General features: G+C 36.2%; 2 protein-coding genes across 2 annotated transcripts; both read left to right on the top strand.

Annotated features, from left to right (window-relative positions):
• The first annotated feature begins 1,049 nt into the window (after positions 1-1,049).
• LOC141816625 (uncharacterized) lies at positions 1,050-4,592 on the top strand. Its single transcript, XM_074704374.1, has 13 exons — positions 1,050-1,359; positions 1,553-1,664; positions 1,977-2,089; positions 2,281-2,600; positions 3,042-3,117; positions 3,227-3,313; positions 3,395-3,475; positions 3,554-3,586; positions 3,841-3,894; positions 4,001-4,042; positions 4,128-4,206; positions 4,296-4,366; positions 4,443-4,592. The coding sequence occupies exons 1-13, from the start codon at positions 1,186-1,188 to the stop codon at positions 4,560-4,562; spliced, it is 1,362 nt and encodes a 453-aa protein (XP_074560475.1). The 5' UTR covers positions 1,050-1,185; the 3' UTR covers positions 4,563-4,592.
• Positions 4,593-8,137: 3,545 nt separating this feature from the next.
• LOC141816654 (putative plastid-lipid-associated protein 12, chloroplastic) lies at positions 8,138-13,881 on the top strand. The gene is made up of 11 exons (XM_074704399.1): positions 8,138-8,428; positions 8,503-8,556; positions 9,241-9,315; positions 10,050-10,169; positions 11,388-11,579; positions 11,712-11,795; positions 11,894-11,983; positions 12,076-12,129; positions 12,240-12,316; positions 13,376-13,486; positions 13,654-13,881. The coding sequence occupies exons 1-11, from the start codon at positions 8,147-8,149 to the stop codon at positions 13,724-13,726; spliced, it is 1,212 nt and encodes a 403-aa protein (XP_074560500.1). The 5' UTR covers positions 8,138-8,146; the 3' UTR covers positions 13,727-13,881.
• Positions 13,882-14,473: the final 592 nt, after the last annotated feature.

The following is a 14,473-nucleotide window of genomic DNA, read 5'->3' on the forward strand; positions in this document are numbered from 1 at the left end:
CAAAGAGCCCTGATTGATCTCACCTACAGAATCAACAATGTGAAAATATAATAATAATAATAATAATAATAATAATAATAATAATAATAATAATAAAAGTTAATCCGGTTTTATATAGTTGTATCTCCTTTTTATTTCAAGTTCGAAACAGCCTAATAGCTAATTTCTCATAAAATGGATACAAGAAAGTTCACCATAATCGTCTCTGATACTTACTCAGATTGATTCTCAATTCTTTCTTTGTTTGTTTTTGGATTTGACCACGAGTTATTCATGAATGTGACATTATTTTCCATTCGAGATTATGTAAACGATATGATTAAAGCCCTTTTAACAATGCTATTATATACTGAATGGTAGGAAAAAATTAAATAGCCCACATGTCTTTAATTTGGTTTAAATTAATTATTGTTTCGAGCATTGAGCTTTTATTCTAGTCGTTTTTTTTGAAAAACACATATTGTTTTATTTAAACAAGATAAAATCTTTGTTGAAAAGATGCTGAAGCTTAAGCTGAACATTTTCGCTGAGTAGATAGTTAATGCAGGTCAATAAAACAGAGTATTCTTTTTTTTTTTCCCCCACTGCATGTGGTGGAAATGCATATAATTCGATCTAAGATTGGAAGCTAGTTTATATTCTACGAACTTAATATCTTCATTTAAAAAAAATTTGTTGATTCCTTCTTCTCAGAAACTCAGGTTCAGTTCTGAAAATTATACTTGAAACTTCAAACTAATTAATAGGACTAATGCTTGATTGATTGGGATGGCCAAGCTTTATAAAAGTTGAATCCCTCCTAGTGAATATTTATAATATCTGCAGAATCATGTATGACCACAGAATCTTGACATCCAATTGGCATATATAGGTTGCTGACTCGATCCTTCACGTAATGTCCACGTCAAGTTTGCTGGCGCGTGCAAATTAAACATCTATATACCCTACCACGACCACTACTTTTCGTCAGTCGCCGCCACTAGCTTTGTATATTTCGCGGCCACTCAACTCCCACTCTCTCGCCCTTGCTCACTCCACTCCATCCGCTTGCTCCCACCTTCAAGCGAAGTCTGTTCTACTCCATTCCTTCCTTCCAAGCAACTCCTTCCTTCGTCCCTATTCTATATATCAACAATCCAATCCATTATCCATCCATCGAGTACGATCGAGGAGTAGCGACCCAAAATGGCGAAGCAAATTGACGGCGAAGATCTGCGTCACCTCTTCGCCTGCACCTTCCTCTTCCACTTCGCCGTCTACATGGTCCTTCCGGCGATCACCGACGTCACCATGGACGCTCTCTGCCCCGGCCAGGACCATTGTTCCCTCGCCATCTACCTCAGCGGCGTCCACCAAGCGGTAATAATTACATTTGTTTCCTTGTCTCCTGAAAGAACAGGGGAAAGAAGCCAATCGATCGATGTGATGTGGTAGCGGAAATGTTCTGTTTCCTCGGATAGTGGAGTACTTATTCCATTATACATATAATCAACTTTATCGAATATCTAAACTATGGATTCGATTTTAATTGTTTTTCATATTTTGCATGTAGGTGTCTGGTTTGGGCGCCCTTGTCGTGACTCCTTTGGTGGGCAAATGGTCAGACAAGTATGGTCGAAAGGCTCTGCTCTCCCTCCCGATGACAGCCGCAATCATACCATTAGGTATTTAATTTTGTCTAAAAAAATTATTTTAAAGTATTTTTAACTGCCTAGATCATTTTGAACGCTAGGTCTCCATATACAGCAGAAACTACGTGTAGTTTAATTGTAAAAAAAGAAAAATCTATTTTCAGAATATATCGTTGCCTAGTCACCTATTAATTATTAAATATTTTTTTAAAAAAGCGTTTGATGATTTATACACTTCAGGTTCATATGACAATGCTACATATTTTTTTAAAAAGTAATCCATGACTATATATATATATGTGGAAACTTAAAAACAACAATTAATTCTTCCTCAATGAGTCGCAGTTATTCTATCATCTGGTCGATCGAAGCCCCACTTCTATACCTACTACGTGGTTAAGATGTTGACTACCATGTTCTGTGAAGGGAGCATGCAATGTCTCACCCTCGCTTACGTGGTAAGTAACTTAATTTCCTTTGTCTTATACGTTATTTGCCAATGAAACCACTCATAACTATTTTTATAAATAATAATACGTTTTTAAATATTTACATTATTTAATCCGTTAAATTATTCATCGCACATTATATTTCATGAAAAAAGAATTTAATTATTTATCTTTTGTTTTTAATTATTTTTCCTCTACAGGCGGATCGAGTCTGCGAGGGTAAAAGGGCCTCGGCCTTCGGCGTACTCTCCGGCATATCCCTCGCCGGTTTCGTCTCCGGCACCCTTGTCGCCCGCTTCCTTCCCACCTCCTACACGTTCCAGGTCTCGGCCTCGGTCGCAGGTTTTGCGGCGCTCTACATGAAGATCTTTTTGGCGGAAACCGATGGTGGAGCTTCTCTCGCCGACGAGGAATCCACCCTGCCGCTCTGCTCCGGAGAAGATGAGTCGTCGCTTCCCAAGTTGCCTGCTCTTAGGAATATTCCGGCATCGAGTGACATGATCACCTTCCTGAGGAGTAGGTCAGTCACACAAGCATATTACATCAGTCCGACTTCACCTTTTATTCGTGTACTGAATTAATTTTGGCCAATCATGTTTCATCATGAACTTTAATTGATGGTCGAAAGTTCATGTGCACTACCTAAATTATACAAAATTTTAGCGTCGACCAAGCTCAGAATTAATATTACGAATTTTGATAACATGTCTGACAGAGCTAAGTAATGAATCAATCAACTAGTCTTTTACCCTTTTTTTAGGGAAATTCTGTCTATTACCTGCATAATTTTGATGTTACTGAAACTGTAACTAAAGCTTCCCGATGAATGTTAATTAGAGAGTAGGAAGTAAGAAAGGGAAAATTGTCCACCACTTAGTCTCTCATGTCCAACTGAGGGATATCTTGTGAATTCTATGTTTACCTGAGGTCTGATTTATTTTTTTTATTTACGGCCACGCAGCATAACCTTAACGAGAGCTGCAACTGTTGCTTTTTTTACCAATCTTGCGAACAGTGGCTATCAAGCAGTCCTATTGGTATTCTCCTCGCTCTTATTGTATTTCCAAAAGCGAAATAGTGTTACATACTTCATAACTGACCAGTGATTGTGCACATTTGACTTTTTGATTCTTCATATTTCGACAGTACTATCTAAAAGCAAAGTTTCAGTTTAACAAAGATCAGTTTGCTGATTTGATGCTTATCGTTGGCTCTTTAGGAGCCACATCACAGGTTTTCCTAACGAATTCTGTTAAATGGCAACTTTACTAATGTATATTCTTCTTAAGCATCGCATCATGTGTATTATCCCAGTTATTATTGATGCCATTGCTAGCACCTGTCATTGGCGAGGAGAGACTTTTGATTATCGGCCTGCTGGCCAGCTGCACACATGTAATTTTCATTTGCTATCTATCCAATTAGTCGGACTATTCTTGCCAATTTCTGAGTTTTTCTCTATACTGCATGCAGATATTTCTCTACGGCGTGGCGTGGTCATACTGGGTATGCTAATTACTCAAATCTCTGCATCATCCTCAAAAATAGACCAACACTCGTACAAATGTTTACATATATATTCTAATGCTTTCTAATCTCAAATACTCTTTATGCTTTATAGATACTTAATTCTGTTCGATCTCGTAATTCAAGTTCATATATGAATGGTTTTATTAATTATAGATTTTATCCATCAACTTCTTGCTAACGCTTCGCTTTGCTATATTTTGTAGACGAAGCTTACCGAGCTTGTTTTGCAGGTCCCCTACTTTGCTGCTGCATTTGCGGCGTTGAGTGTCTTGGTCGACCCAAGCGTAAGTGGTTTTCATTCCATTTACATAGCTTGTCTAATGATCCGATCGGGGATGAATGGTTATGGTATTATAACCACTGGAGTTGATCCGTCAATTGCCAATGCAGCTTAGGAGCATCGTGTCTAAGAAAGTCGGACCTGCTGAACAGGTAAAACCTGTCGAAATTTGCATCACTTTTTAATGATGAGATTCTTGTTTGGTTTCTCTGTAACGCATGCATGCTACGACTTCAGGGGATGGCTCAAGGATGCGTCACCGGTGTAGCTTCCTTCGCGAGCATTTTGGCACCGTTCGTCTTCACCCCTCTCACCGGTAACTTCATTCGGAATTCGTCTCGTGCACTTAAAGATGATCATTAATTAATTAACTGAAGACTTCGTATCTGTTCCGCTCCCGTACAGCTCTGTTTCTATCAGACGACGCGCCATTTTCTTTCAAAGGCTTCAGCGTCACGTGTGCCGGCTTCATCTCGGTAAGCAATTCGATGTTTCAATCTGGGATATACAAAGCTTGCGTCATCACTCGATCACTAATTCATCTGCGCGCAGCTGGTAGCTTTCTCGCTGAGCATGACACTGATCAGCAAGAAGACGAGGAGTACAATATTACATAGTCCTTCCGGAAAGAACAACGTACCTACCTGTATAATGCAATGTAATACTAGTTAGTTAGTTAGTTAGCGCTCATGTTTATTTTTAAGAAATTAAATGGTTGCTGCAGCCAGTATATATATATAATGTAATTAATTTTAGCAAAGCCACGGCGTATCCAAATTATGTCCAGTTTTCCCTATCAATTGGCAGTGATATTAAGTGCCTATGGAATCGGATGGTCGTCGATATATGGTTGGCTAGGCTGTCAGCTCAGATCGAAAATGAAATGAACGACAGTGAGATACGATGCCAGCTGCCTATGCAAGGGGTTGGTTGCTGAATGCATGTGTAGTGTAGTGCAGACTGTAGTGTAGTGTAGGCTTTCCGCAGAGAAAATGAAATGGTGAAAGGAGAAGAGTCCAGGTGGATGCTTTTCGCAGAAGGGCAGAACCATAAGTAAGTTAGTGTGGCATGGCAATTGGCAATGGCATGGGGCGGCGAATGGAGATGCAATTAGTGCGGAAGGGGAAGAAGAGCGCGAGGAGTTGTTGGAAGCGACTGTTGCCTCCATCAATACCATTCAGCTTTAATTTCCAGTTGATGGAAGCCAACGTACGTACAGTGCGTGACGTGATGGCGCAAGGTGGCCTGGCCCTGGTAGGTGATCGCTCATTGCCATTGTCATTGCCATCGCATTTATGTAGGTACGAATCGGATAGATGCGACCTGCCTGCCGCTGCCATGCTCATATCGCAACGCAACATTTATTTCGTCAAACAAAGATTCCTTCATCATTCACTCCTCCTCCCTCTCCGTATCCCCCATGGTTACCTACAATACAAAATTCAAAAAAATTTTATTTCATTATTAATTAGCATATATATATATATAACAATTGCTAAAAAAAATACACTTACAAGTTGTTTAATTTTTAAAAGACGTATCTAGCGTTCATATTCTTTGATTGGAAGTTGAGCAAAGAACAAAATTCCATGGTCGATTTTTCACTGCTCGAATCAACTTGTTGCCTCATTTTGATTGGAAGTCCTAAATGCTGAGTTTTATTGAAAATGTAAATTCTGGAGTTTAACTAATCCTAAAATGTCAAAAAGAAGCGATATATTATATTGAAAAGGAAGAACTAATCAAAATAATGCGTATATATATATTGTGCATTAAATGCTTGTAGATTTATGAGCGAGTAATTAACTTGGCACCTTCTTCCTGTCCCAACCCAAGAAAAGATGCAGCAGGTCCTCCCTCCTTCACATGATATGCCAAGCACTAATTAATGGCAGCAGCAGTACAAACCTCAAAAGTTGGTATCCTCCATTAATTTAACTCGATATAACGCTCTCCATTCTTTTTCTTTAAATTGAACTTAATTGGGCATGCATCTAATTATATTACTTATCTAATAGTTAATTTGGCTAATCATTATATTTACCATTCAGATCAAAGATGTAGTTAATTAGTATTCAAGGCTGCAGGCTAGCTACCTACATAGAACTTGTTCAATTAATTAATTACAAACTTTTTAACTTGAGATTTTGCGAAGAATTACAAACTACTAATTACTCGAACTCATTTACAAAACGCTCAACTAGCTGGCAATATTAGTTATATTGTTGGCCTCGTTATTAATTAATCAATTTAAATCAATACTTATGATTATATATTAATTGTTATTTATTAATGAAATAGGATGAAAATACGTAGGCGATGCTACTATTAATGCTGCATCTTGTTTTACTCCTCTTGGTAGTTGGTCTGTTTAAATGCACTTGGCCACCCTCTTCCCTATTTAAATACATACACATTCCCCTTCCTCTCCTACACATTCCTCATAAACCAACTCCATCAGGCTTCTCCTTTTCTTCTTCCTTGGTTTCATTGATATATAACTTGCCGCTAGCTCCGACATCTAGGTAGCTTCCCAATTTCACGAGTATATATATAGATTATATGAAATAGTTATTATGATGTTGGCTCGGTTCACTCATACTACTGCTACTGCATGCATGCTAGCTGCGAGTGCATGCAAAGAAGAAGAGTAAATTCATGCATATTGTATGTGTATGTGTTATTGTGATTGAGCCGTGCCAATATCTTAGTAACTTTTCATTCATAGATTACTCGGTCTGGTCGTCTTCATGGGCAATATGTTTGCATGGTTGCTTAGGTGAGCTTTGTAAATTTTATTTAACTGCAAGTTAAGTTTCTTAATTAGCAAAGTAATTATATACTAAAGTAATTGGATTTTGTGTGCTTAACCATGATGTTCATGATATATAGAATTAACTCAACTTACTTAAGTGACAGTATATATATTCCATCTGTTTTTTGTTTGTTTGTTTATTGTATTTGTTCTTGGATTGAGTTCACTAAATTTTGTTTTATTTATATTGACTTTTGATAAAATTGATGACTGAATGATTTGGAGATTCGAACAGTTTGATAGATTATGTTTTTACCTTTGATGATTTGCACTGATTTTTTAGTTTTAAATATATTTATTCTTTTTAGAACAATATATTAAAATAAATTTTTTTAATACGTACCTTTTCTAGCTATTTCAATTATTGCCGTATATCAAAAACTGATATTCGATCAACTCCAAAAGAAGAAAAAAATTTCTAAATGAAATTTATATTTTAATATGCGCACATATAATATATTTCAACAACTCTTTTATAGAAAATGTTATATACGTTGTCCTTCAAATAAACAAAAAATAAAATAATATTCGATTTGTATATGGAAAAATTACAGATCTCATAATTATATGAATATTTTATGAATTTCTATAAGTTGTTATTATTGTAATCGTGCTCAAAGCCATTATGATGGAATCAAGTTGTTGTCCTTTATTCGAATATTAAATTTAGTGGGCTTTCCTAGAAAATATTTACAAGAGAATCTACTACGCAAAATAAACGAACCTGCAATTAAAGCTAGCTCGTCGCCATAAATATGATCGAGCAACTTTACTCTTACAAAATTTAGTAAAAGAAAGCCAATTACACTCCAACTAAATCTGCAATTAAAGCTATCTCGTCGCCATAAATATATATATATAAATATGTTTTGTCATTACACAAAATTTTCATTCTGAATGGCAATATCTTCAATACCATATCAAAACAAATACCAAAATAATAAGAGAATCTTTAGCAAGCTAAGAAAGCACAAAGAAAGGGGGCCGGGAAAATATCTAAAATAAAGCGATAGGGCAATTTTCATTCTGCTCACTGAAATTTGTTCTGTGACAATTTATTGAAATTAAATTATATTGACAAGGCGGAGAAAAGAATTAGTAATAATGCATGTAGTTCATTTAAAATATATATGTCAATTAAATTTATGAATATAATTTATTAATTCATCTAATCCAATGGAGTAATGAATGATATGATGGAAGATGAAAATAGGCGTCTAAAACTCCAGAGTGATCGATGTCGATAATTCGAAGTGTAACAAGAGTACATACATGGGTAAATCTGACGATTCGAATGAAATTTCACCACCGTTGGACTGGTGAGAGCAAATGGACGGTGCGGATCCTCCTTTCGGCAAATTCGTGGGCCCCGAGCGTCATCCGCTAACGGCCGCACAAATACCACACTCACACCGATCTCGTCGAGCGGCAGGCCCTGGACATGGCCGTCGGAGGATCCCCTGCCGCGCGGCTCACCCTCGGCTTCGTTCAGCCACCTTCGATCGCTCGCTCTTCTGCCTCGCCTCCTTCCATTTGCCGCTTTCCCTGCCGAAAATCGCGGCTGACGAAGAGACGGGCGCCGACATTCCTTCGTTCTATCTCGTCCTCTTTGGTGGAGAAAGGGGAGCAGCAGCTCTCCTTCACCGACCGAGAGTCCGTCCTTGTCGAGGCGCTTCTTGGGATCCAAGGGCGGGGCCGCGCCGCTTCTCCTATGCAACTTCAGGCACTCGCCTTCTTCGATGTTACTTCTCTGTGGTTTCTTCGAATCGAATAACATTTCTTTGTCGATCGTTACAGGATGTTGAGTTTGCCGTGGAAACTCTAGAGAATATTGGAGGCTTGCCGGATCCTGTGAGTCTTTGGTACTGGTTGTTTTCTTTACTTACAAGTATACGATAACAGACTCATGACTCACGCAAAATAGACTGCGTGATAACAGACTCATGACTCACGCAAAATAGACTGCGTGCTAAAAAAAAAAGTAGTAGGAACAAAGTTATACTCACGAGTAGAACGGGAATAAAATTAAGATTTAAAATTTCCGGTTTGTTTTACTGAATCAACATGTAATTCTACTTTTTTATGTGCATCATTTCTACTTCGTTATTTATGCTTAAAATAACTTTTATAGCTGTTATTCTGGCTTTTCAGCCATAACTTAAAAACACTTTCCTACAATATCTTGTAACCTGGACTAATATTCTTTCAGTAATTTTACCCTACTTTTCATGTGTCTACTATATTGACTGGCAGTAGTCTAGTGTATTGGATTGATGAAAGCTCTTATTTGTTTCCAGCATTATGTTCTTACAAGAGTAGCAGTCTTACATGAAGAATTATTGTTGTCCAATTTACTTAAAAATTAATTGGATGCTATGACCTTTTATCTATGCCATTCTTTATGGAAATTCATTTAATTAATAATATAGTAGTTCTTCCTTTCCTTTAAGGCTTTAACTCATTATAAATGCATGCAATTGAAAGTTGGTAGTTTTATGTTGAAAATTCCTTTTGTTTTTATTCAATGTTTTGTAGACAAGTTCTAGTATGTTGGAAGGTTGCTGGCAACTAATTTTCACTACAAGACCTGGAACAGCATCACCAATTCAAGTGAGATGATTTTGCAAAGATTTTTTGAGTTATTTGTTTCGGTTATATTGTTACCCCTGACAATTTTCTTGAAAAAACAGTATAAAAGATTATATTGCTAGTAATTCTTAGGATATTGTCAGTTAAATCTGTTTTAATTACATTTATATCGAGTAGAATTTTCCTTAACGTGGTAAAGATGTGAGAGCAAAACTTGAAAATTTTTGACACTTTTGAACCTTTATTTAACTGCCCATCAATAACATGGACCCAAAACATTTATGTTACTCTAGCAACTCTGTAATTTTCAGATGATTATCACATTTATCCGTGACAGTATAGTTTAATTAAAAATTGTACTCATTTGAATCTTTCAAAAGATTTTGCGAGTGGAGTTATGTAATTTTTCTCCAAGAAGCAACCACGGACTCCTGTAGTTATCTAGCATTCATTTTAAACAATTGTATGATTGTAGTCTAACTTTAAATTTCATTGAAATTGAAACGCATCATCTGGGATTTTATTCTCACATGGGATAATTGCAGAAATTTGTGTAGTCTAATTCAATTGTGTTAGGCATCTAACGTTGTTTCCATAGTCAAGCTAACTAATGCACCAATATCCAGTTGTCTGGGTCCTATTGATATCATGGCCAGTCAAACCATTATTCTTTTTGCAAACAGTTGGGGAACACTGTTTCATTTATGATATTTTGGATGGCTAATTGTATACTATTTTCTTGAACATGTTTCCAGAGAACCTTTGTTGGGGTTGACTTTTTCAAGATTTATCAAGAGGTCTACCTTAGAACAGATGATCCAAGGGTATCTAACATTGTCAGATTCTCAGATGCAATTGGTGAACTGAAAGTAGAGGTATATTTAATTCTTATGTTCTATTGAAAATCAATCCTAAGTATCTCAAGGAAAACAATCCAACTACCTGTTTTTGTGAAAATCAACCGTGAGTATCTTTCATTGCTGCAATACGTGAGCAATTGACAAAACAGTAATAGTTTATGTCAGTTTCATGGCAAAGCTTCTTATTTGAAGAGAAAGATCAACTTTGTGAGAACCGAAGACAAGAAAATAAGGGGCACAGAGACTATAGAACTTTTACTTATTTTCAAGTTTTAACTACTGTCCATCTTATTTTTAAGCACCTTCACCTAAAGCTTGACAAGCTTAATAATTTTGTAGATTAGAAATTTTACTTTTTTTCAAGTTTTAATCACTGTCCTTCTTATTTTTAAGCACCTTCACCTAAAACTTGACGAGCATAATAATTTATCCCGTGTGTCTAAATTTTTTTTTCCCAGATAGGACATAGGTAAACTATGTTGTATTAGTTCTCACTTTTCGCAATTACACCTTTCATTTCAGCAACATCAGGTTAATTTGGGGATATGTTCTATTCTTTTATCCCCCTAGCTCTCAAAAACTTTCCTGACAGGACTCTATTTATGGATCTATGTTGGTAATCTACTAGTGTGATCTATGCTACTCCAATGTTAAGGGCTTTTGGAGGATAACTAGTATTTTATATCTAGAACACTTGTATCTTCAAATTTCACCTGAGAATAGGAAAAGTCTTCTATTCACCAACCAAAGTATCAATCATATGTATTTTACTCTTGCTATACCACTGTAAATCCATTTTGTGTTATAGAACTTTCTTAGGTTGATATATATTTTTTAGTTTCCATAAAATACATCTGAGATGTTGCTGGAATATGATTTATGACTTTGTTACTCATACCATCCAAATCGATAAATGAGATAATACATCAGACCATGCATAATTAGCTGTAACAATCACTGCTCCACTAAACTGTAGCCAGACAATGGTTATAATTAGCTCTGACTACAGTAAAGTATAATTCTTTGGTTTCAACTTGATGTCACATAAGTTACCTCTGTAATTGCTCCAAGTACAAATTTCTTGATTCTTCAATTGCTCTATATTTGATATTTTTCTGTTGATAGTAACTTTGATTGTCTGTTATTCTGTTTGCTACTGGTTCAAACAGTGACCTTTTATCTTTTGTTTAATTTTTCTGCAAATTACATAATAAAGATGGATTTTACTACTAGGCAGCAGCAACAATTAAAGATGGAAAAAGGATCCTTTTCCAGTTTGACCGTGCTGCATTCTCGTTTAAATTTCTACCTATTAAGGTTCCATACCCTGTGCCCTTCAGACTTCTTGGTGATGAAGCAAAGGGTTGGTTGGATACAACATACCTATCACGCAATGGCAACTTACGAATTTCTAGAGGCAATAAGGTGATTCATTCAAAAACAAACTACTGCTGTCTTCATAGTTTCTCACATTTTCTCTGGAAATTTTTATTGTACTTACATTCGGAGTGGTCAAAAATTAATTCAATAACTACATATTAAAAAAATCTAGTGCAGGGAACAACATTTGTGCTCCAAAAAATGATTGAACCAAGACAGAGATTGCTATCAGCTATATCTGTTGGAGCCGGCGTAGAAGAGGTCCACAAGAGGAATACATCATCTTTACGCAATTGGTGACTTCAACATAAAAATATTCCAATTCTATATTTTGATTGTTTTTTTGCCCTTATTTATAGGCGATTGAGGAAGTTATTTCAAGTCAGAAATTGGTCAAAATAAAACCAGAAACCCTTGGAGGGGAATGGCAATTGCTGTGGACTTCACAGGTTGTTATTATATATACATTTACCTTTCACCATGTTTTCTGGTAAGAATATAGCCCCTCATCATTGCTTCCTGAAATGCCTTTTTGTTGCAGTCGGAAAATGAAAGCTGGTCGTCTGTTGCTGCTAATGGTCTTAAAGGTTTGCAGGTACATGGTAACAAAATGGAAGTTAATGAAAAATAGTAAATACAAGGTAGATAAACAGGAAAGAATGTCGCCGTCCTCATGTACATTTATCATATTTGACCAAATGGCAGATTATAAATGATGGAAAACTAGAGAATTTCGTTGACCTGCTTCCTGGTTTAAAGATGTGTGCCAATGGCAGTCTCAGGTGAGTGAAATGAAATCGCACTTCAGTTTGTTTATGTTGTCTGGTGATCTTAGTGACATGCCAAATATGCATCTATGATAACCATTCAACTGATTAAACATTAAATAAATCTCACTTCGTTTTCATAAAAGGGGATGGTAGTATATTGGAATAGAGAATTGATGGAATAGCAATTCCTATGATAAGGAATATATGATATAGTTATTTCCATTTGGTTTATGGATGAAATAGAGAATGGATAGAATAGCAATCTCAAAGAAATATAAGAGAGAGTGATAGTTATTGCCATAGAATTGAATAGACTTTTGTTTCAATTCATATATTTAATTTGTAAGAATATTATAAGTAATGGACAAAATTTGCTGAAGGATTCAGACACGAAATAGTTTGTCTTTTGTCTTTCTCACTCGATTCACCTAACTCGGCCTAGCTTGAATGATTCACTTGGGCTGGACTAACCTAGCAGCCTTGTGCATCTTGATAGGCTTGTAGCTTGCCCAATACACTAGGCATAATCGCTCCTCTCAGCCCACTGACCCAACTCAAGTTGCTTAAGCCTGAATGTTAGATCAGCTTGACTTCCATTTTGTTTGGCTCCTTGACTCGACCAGTGCATTTTGCCCATCTTGTTAGACTCACTTAGCTTATCCAATCCATCTTACCAAATTATCCCGCTTTTTTTTTTTTTGCATAATTGCTTTGTTAGGTTCTCTTGCTTGTAATTTCTTATAATTAGAAATCAGTGCTTAACTATTCTCAAACGACGCTAATGATTGGGAATTGAACATGGCATGGCAGACAATGGAAATTCAAATTTCAAGCTATTGACTTTTCTTCTATTTGTCCAACTAAATATAAACTCCTAATTAACAGTTCAGTAAAGAACATATCGTTAGTATTAGCAGAAGAACTGGCTTGATGGGAATATAATACCTTAAATTTTTGGCAAGCTTCCAAAATATAGTGCCAATTTGCATGTTTTAAGAAATATAGCTTTAACTTTTATTATTAACAAAGTAAGAATTACAGGGCTCCTAACTGCTTGTTTCACTGGCACAGTAAAACACCAGACGGTGGCGTGTACACAGCGCGAATCGATAATGGAGTCATTAGACTTAGTGCATTGGGGTTTCCTTTGAAAATAGAAGCCGATATCGAGATGGAATTGCTGTAAGTGTAACAAGAACCATGGGTAGTAACATGTAATTTCAGACAGAAATCTTGTTATATAATTTCTACTGAGAGCACTCTTCCTATAGTCCGAGCCAGATTGTTTTCCTTTGTTAACTGGAACCTTGTCCTTTGGTAAAGCTAACCTTGTGACATGTTTACTTCAGGTACATCGACAACAAGATCAGAATAACTCGGTGCAACGGATCCACACTGCTCGTTCACTTACGCCTCAAGTAGCACACTTTTAGTTCTCAATATGTTTTGATTTGGTACTAAATGAGATGTTTACCTCAGGTACATCTACCACAAGACCAGAATAACCGAATCAAAAGAAAGTAGTATTCTGCATGAATAAAGATAAAAAAAACTGCAACCTAAAATTGGTATGTGTGTCAAATAATCTTATTTTGTTAATGAAGATTCTCATGCAAGATTCATTCTTAGTTCATCTCGAGTTTCCCATAAGACGAGCACATCAAATTCAACTCTTAACCAACTGAACCCGACTGTCATTAACCCAGAGCACAAAATTTATAATTTTCTTGATGTTTCCTGGATTACGTAGTACATTCGTTAGACCTAAATAATTTTTCGTTGTCCTCCACTATAATCAAGCTAGCAGAGATCAGAACTAGCTTCCAGTATGAAAAAAAGTAACTGTTTTCATCAGAACTGACTTTGATCACTCCAGGCGAGTTTGCGATCCCATAAACTAGCAAAAATTTCTATTCAAATTTAAATTGCACGACACCGTATGCATAAAACATCTTTGATCGCTACAGATAGAAAGCAATCTACCGCTCGCATTCATCCTCATAACCAATCACCTACATATCGACATCTTCCGTAGTTTGATTTAAGTTCCGGTTGACAGAATCTCAATGCAAGCAAACTCATCGAGATCAACTCCAAACATGTAAAGAAGAATAAAGTAAATAAAAAGCTGAAATCTTTAGAATCATACTTGCAAATGATTACGTTAAA

The sequence above is a fragment of the Curcuma longa genome, chromosome 2, assembly GCF_044706935.1.
Source record: "Curcuma longa cultivar G26 ecotype Majalengka, Jawa Barat chromosome 2, ITB_CL_G26_1.1, whole genome shotgun sequence".
NCBI lineage: Eukaryota > Viridiplantae > Streptophyta > Magnoliopsida > Zingiberales > Zingiberaceae > Curcuma > Curcuma longa.

What these genes read in the sequence shown, in the direction of transcription:
- LOC141816654 (XM_074704399.1), top strand. Translation starts at nt 8,147, where the DNA reads ATGGCCGTCGGAGGATCCCCTGCCGCGCGGCTCACCCTCGGCTTCGTT. An exon ending in GAACAGCATCACCAATTCAA is followed by an intron (nt 9,316 to 10,049) that starts GTGAGATGATTT and finishes ACATGTTTCCAG; the next exon opens with AGAACCTTTGTTGGGGTTGA. An exon ending in GATATCGAGATGGAATTGCT is followed by an intron (nt 13,487 to 13,653) that starts GTAAGTGTAACA and finishes TGTTTACTTCAG; the next exon opens with GTACATCGACAACAAGATCA.
- LOC141816625 (XM_074704374.1), top strand. Translation starts at nt 1,186, where the DNA reads ATGGCGAAGCAAATTGACGGCGAAGATCTGCGTCACCTCTTCGCCTGC. An exon ending in ATCACCTTCCTGAGGAGTAG is followed by an intron (nt 2,601 to 3,041) that starts GTCAGTCACACA and finishes ACGGCCACGCAG; the next exon opens with CATAACCTTAACGAGAGCTG. An exon ending in GCTATCAAGCAGTCCTATTG is followed by an intron (nt 3,118 to 3,226) that starts GTATTCTCCTCG and finishes ATATTTCGACAG; the next exon opens with TACTATCTAAAAGCAAAGTT.